We start from the raw sequence: 17,614 nt of genomic DNA on the forward strand, positions 1-17,614 counted from the left end.
GTGGATTGATCTTAGGAAGACGAACTGTCTTGCTCGTGGGAGTTGTCATGCAATGCCTACTCAGTTGCACCGGGGATCCTGCACGGCAAGTCATTGTCAGGGAAGTCTTGACGAGGAAGGTCGGGTAGGCGAGCCATGCCACTAGCCATTGATGTGGGAGCGTGACCCTTTTAGCGAGGAATGGTTCTTGCGAGCTCATTTTAGGAAGTCAAACGCAAGGATCGCAGGTTGATCTCTTATCGGCAACTAAAAGGGGTTGGTGGAAGCTCCCATATTTTTGCTTTTGCTTAGGTGGTCTGCTCGGCCCAAGTGACGAGATGAGCCAGGATTGGAGTCGTCGATCTTGTTGGACGTGCGAGGGGTGGTCATGTCCTCCGGCCTCTGCCAGGACTCGTGGTCGGAACTGCCCTCGCCGACCTCGACGTAGAGGACATTGCGCTGGGGGTGGGCACGGATGAGTTAGTCGGTGCCCAACCGGATAGCGGCCAGTGTGTTCTGGAGCTCTTTCTTCGCCACGAGGCGGGCGTCGAACTCGAACGCCCCCCAGGTGAGTATGGTTATGACGTAGGCCATCCGGAACCCAAACTTCACGTTGTCCCCGGCGTCGTAGTATCCTCCGGTGAGATCAATCTGTTCCACATTGATCCGCCAACCTCTAAAACCTGTTCCACATTGATCCGCCATGCCAGGTCACTCGCTGGCCGGGTGGAAGCTTCCCCGACCTCTGGGCTTCGAAGAAGAGCAATGACTTGGTGAGAACCAGTCCGTAGTCAATCGCAGTGCCGGTCTGCCGCAGGAGAAGGGAATCAGCGCAAGCAGAAGCAAGGTCCTTGCGGCCATTCTATCGCTGTGTGCTCATTGTTGTTGAGACGACTCAGCCAATGGTATATACGGAGGAGGGAGGAAGGAGAAGCAGAGTTATCCCATGCATGGGTGAATGGAGGAGATCAAGGTATGGATTGAGAGGACAAAAATGCTGATTTCAACTACATAAATAAAGAGTGAAATATATCAGCAAACATGATCTTAATATTGGCTCCATGAAGCTTCTAGGATCGAGTGTATCACTCATATGCATTGTCAACTACATCAGTTGGCAAATCTCATCGGAAAATTTAGGATCAACTAGAAGCCAACATACAAAAATCTGAACCATTGGCTCCATGGAGCTTCTGATTTCATATCATCACAAGAAGAATGGAACTCACCTTGATAAACAAGCATGCATGCCTTTATGATAACCTTTATGAAAATTATGGAACCTCCATAACAATGACTATATTATCATTCACTCTGGAAAATTTGGTTTACCAACAGATGCTTCTTTATTTCGGAGAGTTGACTGACCAGCAGACATTATTACAACAATGAATCAGTAGGAAAACAAAAGTGCAGCAAAAAAAGCTAGTGACAAATAGATGAATCACACCCTATACTAGTTCAGCTGCTTGTAAAAGAGAAATTATGTACATTATTGCAATTATCCATCAAGTTAATAGAATATATGCTCTTTCTAACCCCCCTGGGTGGCCTTGATATCATGCATCAGATCCGTTCTTCCTGATCCATTATTCTGCTGATAGGTAACGCTGACTAAGTTCATACTTTCTAGCTTAGGCCAGAACGTAGTGCCCAGGCGAGGTCATCTCTAGTCTGCTTTCCATGACATATGGCCAAAAGCACACAGAATCAGTACTTATGTTGGGTTCATGTTTGTAACAGGAAGAGCTACTTTGATATAATATGTGATGTTGCAGATTGAAGAGTGTATCAAGACATCTTACTCAAAAACCATCTGGTTCAAGAACAAATGCTAAGGCAACAGGCAAAGTTGATCGACGATAATCTCAAGAGAAAAATACTTGTTGCCCCATGAATAACAAGAAAATGAATACTTGCACTTTGTTTGGCTATAGACTAGATAAGTAACAGTTGATCAATAAAGATAAATCATGTAAACTCTATTGCAAGTTATTACAAGGTAAGCCACTATACCAGTAATTCTCGAACCGTGATGGCCCTAGGTTAACTACCAGTGCTAAAATACAGGGGTAAGGACTATTTCTGCAAGCATATAGCTTACCAGGTTTCAAGCTGCTGGCCAGAAGGATTCACTTATCAATTTCTTCAGGAATGATGGCCTTTCCTAAAGACACTAGTTGCATCTCTGCCCTCCATATCTGAAATTTCAATGTGGAAGATGGATATACATAAGAAGCAAGACAAACCAGAAACATCAGAGAATTGAGGAAAATAAAGTTTTTAAGTTGGAGACAGTTACCATGTAGCGAAATTCAACACGGATATGAGGCACGTTTGTTTTATGGATATCATTTCCTTCAGGACCTCTCTTATAGTAGCTTTTTCCAATCCAATGCGACTAGAAGAAATTGGATGACAATATCAAAAATGAATTTTCTGACAATAGATGACTTGATAAATTATCATGTACAGCAAGCAAAGGCATTATAATTAATAAAGATGACAATAAATGACATGTTTAAACAGAAAAGATATGCAGTGATATGACTTTGTAAAGGCAGACTGCAAGAAAAACAGAAATGCAAGCACCTGGGGTTGCATGATTGACATGATTACCATTCACACAACTCAGAAAGCATAATAAATAATAGGGCTTATTTTATCTAGTAGCAGCAGCCAAAACATAATGGCAAACACTAAAAAATCAGAAAAATCCAATTTCATCCACGAAAAAATCCACTAGCCATTTCAGCTTGCAACAACAGCTTCTGCTGTATGTTTGGCACAATCATTTGATATTGCCAAACATAAAGTACATACCTTGAGAGCATGTGAAAAACCAGACTGTAAAACTGAATTCCTAGCAATTTCACATAAATCACATGAACTTAGCTTCCAAACCTGTAAAATCAACAAGTAAACCATCAATAAAGAATAGCAAGCACAGAGTAAGTGTGGAAAGGGAGGGGGACACAAGGGGAGAGAGAGAGAGAGAGAGAGAGAGAGAGAGAGAGAGAGCAAATTAGATGAAGATTACTGAGGCTGCAATGCTGTACTCCTCCACCAAAGGTTCCTTTGTTAGGTGGATTTGCAGAGGATCATCAGTTGAAAGTGAAACATTTAGACCTCGAAGGAAGAATATCGGGAATGGGTTTCGATGATAATCAAGAAATAAGGAGTTGTTGCTCAAAGGAGACATTGCCAAACCAATCTGATGACATATTAGTCAAGTCACATATTAGTTTGTGGAATATAAAGAAAAATTAAGACACGACATCACAAGGAATCATCGATGATATATGCACAATAAAACAAGTCTAAGCTCCAAACAAGGAACACAGCGTTTGTTACCTGAGCAAGATAATACAAATACTGAAGAACAGGCGACTTTCTTAGGTTGATCCCATGAGCAATATTATTTGCACAAAGAAAAGTTGCAGCAAGGTGGTCAATGTCACCAGCCTGTGGATAACTAATGCCACTGAAAACATGCAACATATATGACTATGAAATGAAAATGATCTTTCCAAATATTACCTCTCCACAATGGGGTCGAAACTTGATAGTTGTCATGCCCTTTGACTCACGGAGCTGATACATGTCAATGGCATTTAGAACTTACTCAAGATCATCACAGATCTCTATAGAATTAAAACATGATTAATATCTAAAGCATAATCAGATACAAATTTAGTTGTATATGGATATTGACGGTAAAATACATGGAGGCTTTGGGTAATGATGCAATAACTAATATCCCTTTGAATTGAGTGAGGAGAAGAACTACCTTATTGAGTGTGTACAGGTTGGCATGACAGTAGTACACATAGTACGAGAATGCAGGATTGAAAACATTAGTCCACTGTTCTGGTGTTGGCATGTGTTTTGTTGGCCGTCTTTCTGGTTTGCTTTCATCATCCACCAAATCCAACCCCACAACCTGATAGACATAGTAGCAATCACAAATAATCTTATGCAGGTCCAGAAACTATAATTAGATGGACTAATAGCATTAGAGAAAACACAACTTCAGAAAGGGCAAGATGAAAAGGCAAAAAATATATGGATCTCACTAGCAGATGAAGTTTACAGTAGGGAATTTGTAGGATACCTTCATTTTTTAGGTTAAAGAAATGTATGATATGCTCTTATGCATAACAGATTCAATGAAAACGACCCTAGTAAACTATCAGTGATTGATAGGGAAACAAATTATTTGCATGCAAAACCCTAATGGGCTTTCTTTTGTAATTTTAATTCAAAGTAGAAATTTCAAGTGAGGCTCTCACCTGGAATAAGTAAAAGAACAGGAACAGCAACAAAGTCTTAACGCCCAATTGTTTGGCATGAGCTATATGGATCATCACTGGTTAATTGGTTGTGTGACAATGACAACTCAATCACAAAAAGCTATGGTGTATATCCACAGAAGGAAGCACAAGAAGTAGAAAAGCTGCAAGGAGATACGTAAAATGATGGCCCAGTTCACCAAGTTCCCGCCAATCCAAACAAATATATCCGGAATCAAACAGACATGAGCTCTAAAAGAAGCAAGGAGTACACTCTTCATAGAAAGTCTACAGCACCCAAAGTGCAGGTCAAATCGCCAGAGGAAGAACTAATCAACATGGAAGACACACTAATAATATTGTTAGCTGATAACCAAGAAAATTATTTCAATACTCTTACATGCTACCAGTTACATCGGTAGTAAAGAATTTAGTCATGACTATCAACTCATTCCCAAATTTCCTAGCACTGACTTCATACATTTAGCACGACTTAAATTAATTGGTGATTGAGCAGGATAACTAAAAAATACCTGATCAGGTAATTCACACACATTCAAGTACCCAATAAACACATGCATTTGATGTTGGCATATGAGAAACAAAAGCAAATAAAAACAAGCACATGTTTAAACGGACCAAAGGGAAAGCTGATAACCATATGCCCTGATCAAATTTATTCAGCATACATGCCTCTAACAAACATTTCACTATTTCAGTCCTTTATTATATGATAGTTAACTATGAAAAGCAAAAGTTTAAACTGAATAGGAAACTGATGGTTTCTAGAGGATGAAAGATTTTAAGAAGGAATATGTGTTCATAAATATCAGCTAGCATGACTTCCTCAGAAAAAAGGGATTTCAAGGGAACTCGCCGAGTAGTTTCTAATTCCAAGCTTTTCCATCCACCATACAAATGCTTATAACTAGGGGTTGGTTATATGAACTCAATCCGCCAAGTCCAATTAGTAAACAAAAAATCATGTCAGGAAGCATGAAACGTTCCGATCAAAATGAAATGATTGAAAGTCATGCTACCAATATATTGCATGCAAAAAGTATCTACTTATGACATCAGAAAATCAAATAAATTTCTAATTTCTCATAACTCAGGACTAAGGAATTGTTAACAATATGGTGGATTTTTGTCAATCAAGCAGACAAAATCGATTGCAAGATTTTTTTTTTTTAAATGTCATCTTAAAGAACATTAAATTTACATCAATCCGCCTACTTCTGTTTGTTATTACATGAAAGCCAAGTTAGAAACATAAGAATTAATTACGGAAAGGCAAACCATGAAACCAGACAAGTGGATGGACATGCAGATAAAGCTTAGACTACAAATAAACAAATAGGATAAAGAGATACCTGCTTCAAGAAAACATGCAGCTGAGGGTGTGAATCTGGGTCGACTGTGACCTCAAAAAGAGGAAGGAAAATATTGTCAAGCATGTTCTGGAAAGATGTAACTATGCCCATTTCCTTGTATATATTATATAAACGTGGAAGCTGCAAGTATAAATGGTGCTAGTCAAACCAACTTCAAGTAGATAATTTTTGGAAGGAATCAAACGATAATATTGACTACTTAAATGTGAAAACTGTAACTCTGTGAATTTGATCAAAGAAGGTTGCTTTAAGAACTACTATCAAAGAAGAATTTAGACAGTCTGAATTAATTTTCCTAGCTTTAAGTTATATGCAAAATATTGCCATCTTAATGACTTGACTATGGAATGCGACAAGCAACACTTTAGAGGCCTTCTGAATATGAATGACAGATTTTTGTCCACCCAGCATTTTTTTATCTGAAGTCATGTAAAAAAGGATATTTTTGGTGTGACTTCAAGATGAGATTCTGGAATTCAAAGATAGGAATATTTTTTGACTGAAAGGCCCAAAATGCTCTCAAGCCCAGATTTCACCCAGAATTGTTTAATAAACTTATAGTAGAATCTGAAGGTCAACCACCATGAAGGAAAAACTAGTTCATCAAGTAGTACTTTGGCAAGGTCGCTCAGACAAAAGTGTGCTCAGGATAATTTCTAATTCATAGGACATTGAAGGTATCAACATCAAATTTCTACACACTCTGAAGCGCATGGTTAATTACCCAGAAATAAAAAATTATTTTCTAGAAAAGGATTCCTTCTTCAACAAAAGCAAAAAATCAGTAGCAAAGAAGCAAAGTCTAAAAGATGACTAATTTTATTACTGTCAAATAGAAATGTTCAAAATTTACCTAGACAATATAGTTCCATCATGCAACCCACCATCAATGTTTTACATAATAGTCAGTACTCCATGGTTCAGATATTCATCAGTGCAAAAACTCTCAAAGGTTTTCATGTGCAGTTATCTAATGAATATCAACTAACATGCATAGTAACAACTACATGATGACTATGATGTTTCTCGGTATCAAAGCACAGGAAAAAAGAAAGACAAACGAGATATCTCAGCTTAGTATTTAGGTAATGTTGGCCAATAATGGAGCTATACAAAGTAACACCTTGGTGCAGATATCATGCAGTCATGAACAAGATCACTTTGGAAGTCGATCATAATTACTACATAATGCTCAAACGAAACATGGACAGAATAAGGTAGATAAAGTATCTTAATTTCACAAGAGGGCAAAACATAAAGCAATATATACATCACACAACTGAAACCAAGGAAAAAAGAAGTTAAGACCATAGAAGGAATTGAAGGTTACGCACTTGATTGAAAAAGAAAACAAGCAAAACAAGGCGAGACTGATGAAAATACCTGAATCAGCCAAACAACATTTTCACTGTATAATTCATTATTCACTATCCAACTTGCTAGTTGATCCCACTCACTTTGTTTTCTTCCGTATATTGATACCCTATATTCAGCCATCTGACAAAGATAGACAGATATTTAAGCTATCTAATAAAAAAGTGATTTGAGGATAGAAACTCCAATAGAAAATTCTGATTTATAATAAGAGACATTACAATAAAAATTTGGAAGATTTTTATAAATGAAATATTATGTATTTAATAAAAGGTATCTTCAACATAGTCCCACCTTATTAAATATTACCTATTTAATAAATGGAAGATTTTTATATAATAAAAGGTATCTTCAACATAGTCTACTAATGATGTAATGCTCCAATGGTCCCACCTTGGCAATGGATAATTGGTTGGGTCCATATAAAATTTGATAGGCTTACTACCAATAACCCTGACTTAAAACATTTTGGGCCACAAAACTAAGAGCCAATCTATTCAAGTTATTAGGATAGTTGGTCTATCAAGCCATCTCAGATAATGTGCATAAAAGCCGAGATCGCCCATCAGATGTGGATTAGTGAAACCAATAGGAAAAGGTGATATCAGTTGCCAATGCAACAGGCACATCACCATGTGGGGTCACTATTGGTGCTATGCATTGCACATGGGATATTGGGTTAGGCCTCTGGCATTGAGTCACTTACAATGACGCTAAGCCTTTGGATATGGAGATAAATCTTGTAAATCCCACAACTTAAAATTAGTATTGGTAGCTACAGAATTTGCATTGTGGGCCACATGACTAATCGCCCATTCTTCTCAAGTAATAGTAATACAGCTAGTAAGTCTATCAAATGGAAGCATGATAAGGATGCAAAAGAAATCAAGTATTTGGCATTTGAATATTATAAAACAGATCTTTTATGTGTCAACAAGTATTTATGCTAAATGCATTTGATTACAATAAAGGTTGCCAGGTAACTAGAAATTGTGGCCACTGTTTGTTGTAGATAGGGTTTATATTGTTCTGATCGTCACCAGTTTGCAATTTAACTAAGTATTAAACTTCCACAATGTTGTAGCTGTGCATATCCAAGTTCCTCCAAACTATTCACCAAAATACTGAACTTAAAGCTTTGTTTCGAGCAGGGTTCACTGTACCACAGTATACTGTCTAGTATGAGCGGTATGTACTAGTCCGATAGGGATCGGCATGGACAATACATACTAGTCCGATAGGGACCAGTACATAAACCACATTGTATCAGGTGGTATATAACTAAAAGGATTTGTATCGCCTGATACAGGCCTGTAACAGTCAGTAACGATCAAATTTCTACTGTTACCAACAAACAGGTCAGATATGTCAGATCCATTTGAAAGGGTTTTTAAACTCTTTCCTCCCCCTCTTTCAACCTATTTCACTCTCTCGACTCTTATACTCTTTCAATCTCTTTCTCACTCACTTCTTTCTCTCATTCTCACATTTGCACTCTCTTAAAACTTTATAAAGCTACGACGTGAACAGCAGTGCCTCGATCAATGATGGCATTTAGCAACTCGCTCAATCCGGAGACATGGCAACGATGTGAAAAACAGTGCCTCGATCAACGATGGCGGTGACGTCGGGGAGTCGACAGTCCCGTTTACACAGTTTGAGGGTGGTGCATGGAAAAAGAAGCAGCATTTTACACATACCACCTAAGATTCAAATCATGGAGCTCAACGTCATAGTTGGTCATTCTTCTCCGCGCAACAGTAAGATGATCGATTTTATGATACGAAGCAACAAATCAATGACGAAAGTAGAAGTTCTAACATTCTCCATGCTCTACACAAATACATACCATAATTATACTTACCCCGGGAGTCATCTCAAACAAGTGTGGTTTAAGACAATTAGACTACGATCATCACCATATTGATGCACCAATGGTATATGGTGTATCAATATACTATGTCGTGGGATCAATTTCAGGATTGGGCTCGACAAACATATCAAATTGATATACAGATACATAGAATTGAGGACCCCGATCCATCACCCATGGAGTCTCGTTGTTCTTCTTGGTAGTAGCACCAGGTATATCAATCAATCGATTACTTGATTCATTTGAATCTTAAAGTTTAAGTTGTTTAACAAGTAATCTAATAATTTAAATCATTTCTTTGTAGATAATTTAATATCAATGGAAGGACGGTTCGGAATATACCACAAAGCTACTCCTTCAAATCTAAAAAAGATATATGACATTATTCTTTTCTAATTTAGATTATTTTTGCTAAAAGTATACTAAATTTATATTTATTTTCAACTTAAAAACCCTAATCTAACTTTTTTATATTTTTAAAGAAATTTTGGAGCTATTTTTTATCATTTTTTTGTGTCGTTGATACACCTCACCATAATGACACAGTTCACCGTATCAACACATTGTATGTCGATACGGAGCGATATGTACTGTACCGTCGACCGACCAATACATTGGTTCGGACCAATAAGACAAACCTTAGTTTTAAGTACGAAAGGTCACCAAGTATTAAACTTCCACTATAGTTGTACTTGTGCATATCCAAGTTCCAACTCTTCACCAAAATACTGAACTGAAAGCCTTTTTTCAAGTATGAAAGGTCACCAATTCTTGGCATTATTGCTATTTAAATGGTAATAGTTCAGTTCATACAAATCAAGCATGCTTCACAGATTAAAGTCTATACAAGCACAATTCCATGTTGGTTCTATATTTGTACTTGACTGAGAATTCAGAAAAACTAAAAGAATGGTCAAGAATTCTACTGTTGGATAAAATTGTAGATCCTTACTAAAAACGAAGAACCACACTCATAAAATGTCAATGGATAAGTTGTCTATTAACCTGCATAAAGAAATCCATATTGAACTACTGCTAAATCTAGACAAGATATTATAGACATTCAATGACAGCCTTGAAGTAATAGATCTCATGCTTTCAAGGAAGAGAGTCAATCCATTGACCTTCTTTATATCTTGCATTGGCGGAAGCTTCGTGCACTGATTTCACTTTTTTTTTCAAGAGATTACCCTATTGCCTATATTCTCAAATGTGGTTATTGTGCAGCCAAATGATATGAATATACACAGATATGAAGACACATGGACATTAATGTCAGATCTATATTAATTTAAAAAACCAGCAAATAAAATCACATGAAACCAAGTAGCAAGATCTTTGAAGGCCTATGAAAGGTTGATACCTGGTATTTACTTGCAGCAAGATCAGTAAAAACTTCCTTTGTCAGCTCGGCAAGGAAGCGACCTAATAAAATCGAAAATATGACAAAAAGTAAGCAACACTTGCAGCTCTAGCATCTGGACAAAAGGTTCCTCAAAGTGACTAAAACAAAAATAAGCAAATATGCCAATTTCAATTATCTCTTGTATGGAACAACCGTTTAAGATCATCAAACAAGCTATAGTCAGAAGACAGTTTCAATTACCAAAGGCATAATGAATGCAACATTTGAAAGTTGAAGCATGACATCAAGATTAGATACTATTCACAAAACCAAATGGAGCTAAATAACCAGACAATTTTGCTAGGGCTATACCTTTTTTTATCTATAAATGAGTCACTTAATTTAGAATGTGCAAACTGAAGGTGGATGGCCACAGGACAAAACAGAAATTAAAACATGCCAGATAGACCCTTTGGTGACCAGCGTACACTGACCAATTGGATGACATCAGATATTTTAATTTACTCTGAAATTTCCAAATTTTCATAGCAAGAAAAAGTTTCGATTCTAAGAGAGTTGTGAAGTGAGAAATAGAACAGAGACAATGAGCACAGGAATTTCTCTGGAACATGTCCATAGCATACTAGAATATAATGTTCATGAAGCACTTTTAAGTACCTTAAAGAAAAGAAAGCTTAACATCACCCTCAGCCAAGGACATTCAATCTACAAAGTGTAGGAGAGGCTACAACATACATTTGAGTGATATTGAAGAAACCATTTCTTTATATGTCGAAAGAGTGGCTCACAAAAACAGTGGTGGTGTTCGGTGACATACCATCAACTTAAAGAATCACCAGAAAACTCACAGATATATTTGAAACATTAAAATGTACAAACAGGACCAAAGCCACACATGGTTAATAAGTGAAATGCATACCTTGTATGAGATTGTCCTGCTTCAAAAAGATCTCCCTCAGCCTACTCTGGCCACATGGATTGTACTTGAGGTTGAACTTGTCAAAACGATGGAAGGTACTCTTGTCTGCATGGACATCTAGAAGATCAACATTTAGGTCATACCTGTTCATAAGCAGATGAGTTAAAAATGTGAATCTAGAAAACTGACAAAAGTTCCTGCATATATGTATTTGAGACAAGTTCCATCACCCAGTTAAGTCCAAACTCTCGAAAACCTCTTTCAATGTCAGATATGTCCCATCTCTGAAAATTACGACCTAGAAAAGCATCCAAGTGAGGGTTCAATTTCAACTAAATAGAAAAACACTTAATTACTCAGACACCATAAAAAGAAACTTAAATAGTCTAACCTCATCAGGCTCCTTCCTCAACTTTGACTTTATAAATCTGAGCAGATGCTTCTGGTTCATGCATGCAGAGTGATGAACATGAGTGTCGACCTTCCTGACATTGTAAAAATCACGATGCGGTGCACTTTTCTGGGCAAGGAATTCTCTATCCGCATTGAGCATTAAATGAAGATTAAATTTCTGCAGATTGCCAACCAGGATAGATGCCACATCTTAGCTGCTATTGTGCAAATAAAAATAATATACCAATTATATCCAATCATCACACGTTTATCTAGCAGAAAATAAATTGATCAAAGAATATATACACAATAAGTGACAAAAGAAACTACTTGCTCAAGAAGAACCAGACGACGATGGCATAAGGTTCTAATATTTCCTGCAGCAATTACTCGAAGAAGATGATGCAAGTCTGTAAAAAAGGTTGTAGCATCAGCTACAGGGAAAAGTCTTCTATCCATCGCTGAGAGGGAAAAGAAAATGAGTTACACTCAACACAACTGAAGATGTGGATAAGCAACAAAGAAAACAGATTTAGTCGAAGCAGATGTCTCACAATATTTACTCGCATAAACATGCACTACTCCATCTACCATTCGAAACACATGCTACAAAAAGAATCATTCAGGAAATTAGAAGAAAAAAGGCATAGAGAATATCACTTCAAAGTTAAATCAGAGAATATTAGGTAAAGAAAGAAGATAATGATCAAGACTCACATCTGATTTCTGTTCAGGAGTGTAGGCGAATGGACTAGGATTAGGCTTTGGTGTACTAGGGTCAGTTATGACCTCTTTCTCCCATGGAGCAATCTCCTCTCTGAAGACATAACGTTCCCGAAGATCAAGACAATTCTGGAGAATTTTATAGACCTCAACTTCATCAGGAGATGGTTTCTCTGAAATCACAACAATGATAAGAGAATGCAATCAGCTAAATAAACTTAAGGACATAAGTTGAGCTTTAGTTATTACATAATGGACATCTTTGTAATTTTTTAGCTTCAATGATATATGTTCAAAAACCTTTCTGTTCAGAGAATAACATAACAAGTTGGAAGGGCTATGGTAGCAGCAATTATGAACTTCTTCCCAGAAACTTAGCCTAAAGAATAAGCAGCATGCTATTCATGCTAATGAAAAATAAGGTTTAATTTATCAGTTCAATCAGCAAACAATCATGGCGGTTTCATTTGATCCTAGTTTTAAAACATCCTTAATATCACACAAAATAAGCCATGGTGAAAACAACATAGAAGGAACTAGGGACCTGAGTAGAATAAATTCATACAACATAATTACCATTAACAAGGGGTCATACCATTTGGTGTAATCCTCAATCTGACAAAAGTTTCTTGTTCAGGTTCTTTTCTAAGAATATCAGCTGCTACTGGGTCATGCTGCGCACCATGCAGATTACCAGATACACTATGAGATCGAATGATGGTAGATGCAGATAATGATTTCTGATCCCCATTGTCAGTGATATGATCAGGCAATGCTTGAAACAAGTCCTTATTCTCTGGGCCCTTTGACAAATACATTCCATGTAAATCAGATTTGACCACCTGGGTCTCCATTATCAAATATGCCTTAAAGAAAATCATTATGACATCAAAGACAAGAAAAAAGAACCAAAATTACTAGCAACATATCAGGACTGTATAAGATGAAATATAACAATAACAAACACTTCTAAGCTTCTAGCAAATAAACATAAAGCAATCCATGGTACTAAAATTCAAAGAAAACCTCAGAATTTAGATATCAAATTATTAAGATCACCTTGTGGAAATGGCCTGTGTGCTCATATATTCTGACCACAACAAAATAAATTAATAAAGAATTATGTAACTGATGCAGAGGAAAAACATTGAGTTAAAGAATCATGGCATACGAAGCACAAGCCAGGACAGAGAACAAAGCATATTCTTTACTATTATACAGTTTCTTTCTCCTTCATATTACTAATATCCTTCTAAGATATCTTAAGGAATATGAAGGGAAACAATCCTGTCAATTCTGCTTGCATCTTCCGTAGCTGATCCCAATTATAATCCTGTGACTTTGCTGAAAATTCATTTCTTTTGAACAAGTATTTTTCTTAAACATATCTGCCATGTCCCCCCATTTATCCTTGTAAAACTTATATAGTATGACCAAATTTTGTAAATTAATATTATTTTGAGTTTTTGACCACAGTGCATGGCGCTCCTATATAATTGAAATATGAAAAAATGTTATATGATTAAGCTATAAATTTTATTTAGATGCCTATGAAGACTTAGTCTTCAGTCAAGATTCATGATATCTTCTACTCCTTGCCACTGCCTAACCCATTGATTGCCCACGGATGACATGTTTGTGTCTTCCCACTCATACTGATTTGTGAGGGACAAAAAAGTAAATGAGGTTTTAATTCCTTTATGATGTTTTCTAGATCCCCATAATAAAAGAAAAATCAAGAAAATCTATTGTTGTGTTGGATTCAGCTTTTCATTAGGAATCTTTCATTTTTTAATGTTAGTACCCAGTTAATTCTCATGCATCATGCCACGACTTCAGTATGACTTCACCGTCTTCGAGAACTTTTCATTTTATACTATTGACCTCAAGAAATGTATTTTTAAGTATTCAAATAACATTTCCACAAAATAAGCAAATAAGTGAAACAGGTAAGTTGTCTCCAAAAAATGCAGAAACCACTGCTCATTTGTCCCCAAAAAGATGTGTCAACGTCAGCCCTACATAATGACAGCAAGATAAGGGAAGGAATAATTGAAAATGCTATCTGAGACAGTGAGACTAAATGTTACTTTATATATGCCACAGAATACAACATTATGTCTTTTTGTCAACAATGAACAAAGAAATGAACTTACCATGTCCCCATTTGTATGCAAGCAGGTATTAGCAAGGATCGGATCATTTGGCAGAATATCATCTTCATCAGATCCCTCTTGGCTCCCAAAGGCACTAGCACTAGCAACAGGAGACTTAGGAGAAGTTGGTCTGATACCACCTCTTTTGTTGAAACTTGCATGGACACATTGCTTATTACCTGACACATCATGAAAACCAATGTCATTCTATGCATTATAACAGCCCACAAGAAAGTCATGCAGCCATTCACTTGCATAATTTCTTTCTACATGTGCTAAACCATAGACATATAAAATTGATGACACGTCTATAAGATTGTCCTTTAATACCCCCAAAAAGAGTTAAACTAAGTAACATGCGATGCGTACTTGAAAGCCTATGATTTCAGTCTATATCAAGATTCAATGACAATTTGGTGCAAATTTATTAGTGATATAACCTCTGACGAATATGTCAGTTATCCATCTATTCCCATGAAGTGCAAATGTATCTAAATGCTACATACCTCAAAGATATTGGCCCAGAATACAAAGAAGTGACATCCTTTGGTTATCAAACAGATACCAGAAAAGATGATTCATTAGCAAATATGTCAATGAATAAAGAACTTATCACTTCGATTAACACTAGATATAATAAATAGAAGGTACTTTTACCATACAAGAACAAAGCTAAAGATATAACAAAAACAACCAGTCTTTTTCAAACAAGAAAATCTATTTATAGTTTGGGAAGTAAAAACCAGATTGACAACAAGTAAATGATCTAGCCGATGTTTTGGAAAGCATATCTAGTTTCATTCCATATAAACATATTTCTGTAGTCAACTAATATCTAGTCCTGAAATGGACATTTCCTGTCTCGTTATAGGAAAAAAATTATACATATACTATTTATCAAGAATATGTCTATCTTCAATTTTATTGGTGAATATGCCTTCGTTCAATCCCTCCATTGCACATAAAAACATGAAGATTTGGAACACAAAGTTACTCCTCGATCAACTGACATTGACATGTCCTGAAATGATTACATCTTTTACCACTTATAAGGATTCAACTAGTAAACTTCATCGGTCCCGGTCACTTCGAGGGGCCAGAGAACGGTGATCCATATATACCTTCCGGAACCGTCTGCAGACGAGGTAACCCGGGGGGAATCGGAAAACTTGGGAGAACATCCTCATCCTCATTCACAACGGGCCGTCGCCTCGTAATCGGCTCATCATCATCCCCCTCCTCTTCTTCCTCCTCACCATCCAAAACAGCCGCCGCCATCACATCCGGCAGCGACAACGAGCCTGCGCCGCGGCGGTAGTACCCAGGCCCCTTTCTTCGGCCGCCGCGGCGCGACGAGGCACCCCGCTTAAGGCCGCCGTCGCCGTCGGCTCCGCCGTCCCGATCCCGGTCCACGGCGCGGGCGAGCTCGAGGAGCTGTGCTAGGGTTTTGCGGTGGACGTAGTAGGCGGAGACGGCGACGAAGGATGCTCCGAAGAGCGCCGCCATCGCAAGGTGGAGCGCGTAGGCGTTCATGGCCTCGCCTTCGCCAAAGATCCCCCGAAACGAAGCCAAGAAGTGGTAACGGGAGATGAGGGCTCGCTCTACTAATTAGCTCTAATTGCTGTATGGATATACATATATATAGAGGTCGAAGAGGAGAGGAGTGGGGAGAACAGAAAGAGCGGCGGGGCCCATCCAAACCTCGCTCATCCCTCTTCCTCCGTTTGGTGTAGGTTTTGCGTGCGGCGTAATAAAGTTGCTCGATATACATTACGTACATTAGCAATGTTATAGGATCTGCTAATGTTATGTTTATATGGCACATGGAATGTTTCAGTCATGTCATGCACACGCAGATACCGATGTTTGATTCGGTACATTTGTCTTCTTGCTTCATTCGTGATGATTCTACCACGTTAACATGACATGTCGGTGCTCCATCTCGACCGTCCACGTTTCGATCATGATGCAACACAACTTAGCTGATCCTCGGCACGTACCGACCCACGAATGCGTCGTTTCGCTCCCATCGCTTCCTCGTTCGGAAGCGAAGTGACGAGTTCACGGGTCACCTGTAAAGGTTCTGCTCGATAAACCTGAGAAGAGAAGATGGAGGAGGGCGGTGGACGGAGCAGAGACAGTCGAAGCATCGAGTTCGTATCAATCCGCCATGGCTATGGGATGTGGAGCTTTGCTGTCCTTTTGTGAGATTTCTATTGTAGTATTAAATGAACTCATGAAGAACAATGTCGTTTCTGATATGAAAAGCTGTCGTTGAGCTGTTCTCAAGCCTGAAGAAGTCATGGAGTTCTCATGCTTGATAATAATCTTTTCACTCGATATTGTGCACACATCAAATACATGAGCAATATTGATACCTCCAATAAGTATTGCCTGGATTTATAGTACGGATGTCTCGTCCCATAGCATAATCTCCATTTTGGGATCTCGATGTTGATCCTTGTATTAAAAAATAATTAGAATAGGAAGTTTTGGTCATGTTAAATGTAAAATGTCTTGGGTGAATACATTATGCGTAGACGAGATGCACATCATGTCGGACGTATCTAATATTAAACGTAGACACGAGGGATGCTTAGAGAGTATCGATTGCATCATGTAGAAGGAGATGTTTTGGTCATGTTAAACGTATAATGTCTTCGGTGAATGTCTCATGCATAAACAAGATACACTAATCATGCCAAACATATTTGAATTTTTTTTTTGTCATGGACAAAAAAACTAACATGTAAGAGAGATGCTTTGAAAATGTTTTTGAATGGACGCATCACATATAAGAAAGATAATTTTGGATTACGTTGGATACTTCAGATTTTTTTTTTTTTTTTTTCGAAGGAGGCATGCATAAGAGGAATGCTTTTGATGCCTCAAATATATTTTTTACTATAGGTGGATACATAACATACAAAGAGATATTTTAGTCGCATTGGGCACGACAAATATTTCTTTATCTTGGGTGGACGAATCAGGTGCAATAAGACACTTTGGGACACATCAAATATTTTAGATTTTTTTTATCTTGAGCTAATTCTTCACATTAAAAAAAAATACTTTGAACCATATCGGCCACATCGCGCTCCATATACTTCATCCTATTAGGATGTGTTGGGTCATGTTGGGCTCT

General features: G+C 37.6%; 1 protein-coding gene across 2 annotated transcripts; it reads right to left on the reverse strand.

The window, feature by feature from the left end:
• Window positions 1-1,300: 1,300 nt before the first annotated feature.
• Window positions 1,301-16,185, reverse strand: LOC135676356 (probable AMP deaminase). Of its 2 annotated transcripts, none has more exons than XM_065187449.1 (20): window positions 15,591-16,185; window positions 14,470-14,648; window positions 12,909-13,179; window positions 12,308-12,486; window positions 12,145-12,196; window positions 11,921-12,051; window positions 11,589-11,768; window positions 11,428-11,495; window positions 11,198-11,340; window positions 10,276-10,337; window positions 7,049-7,162; window positions 5,645-5,785; window positions 3,770-3,922; window positions 3,520-3,573; window positions 3,334-3,444; window positions 3,020-3,193; window positions 2,803-2,883; window positions 2,282-2,380; window positions 2,084-2,180; window positions 1,301-1,653 (listed from the first exon to the last, which is right to left on the reverse strand). In XM_065187449.1, exons 1-19 carry the CDS (start codon window positions 16,000-16,002, stop codon window positions 2,112-2,114), a joined length of 2,673 nt encoding a protein of 890 aa, XP_065043521.1. In that variant the 5' UTR covers window positions 16,003-16,185; the 3' UTR covers window positions 1,301-1,653; window positions 2,084-2,111. The 2 variants fall into 2 exon arrangements, with proteins under 2 accessions (XP_065043521.1, XP_065043523.1); XM_065187451.1 differs by having other exon boundaries at window positions 1,302-1,653; window positions 12,909-13,116; window positions 15,591-16,184.
• Between the last annotated feature and the right edge of the window lie 1,429 nt (window positions 16,186-17,614).

This window comes from Musa acuminata, chromosome BXJ1-6 (assembly GCF_036884655.1).
Source record: "Musa acuminata AAA Group cultivar baxijiao chromosome BXJ1-6, Cavendish_Baxijiao_AAA, whole genome shotgun sequence".
NCBI lineage: Eukaryota > Viridiplantae > Streptophyta > Magnoliopsida > Zingiberales > Musaceae > Musa > Musa acuminata.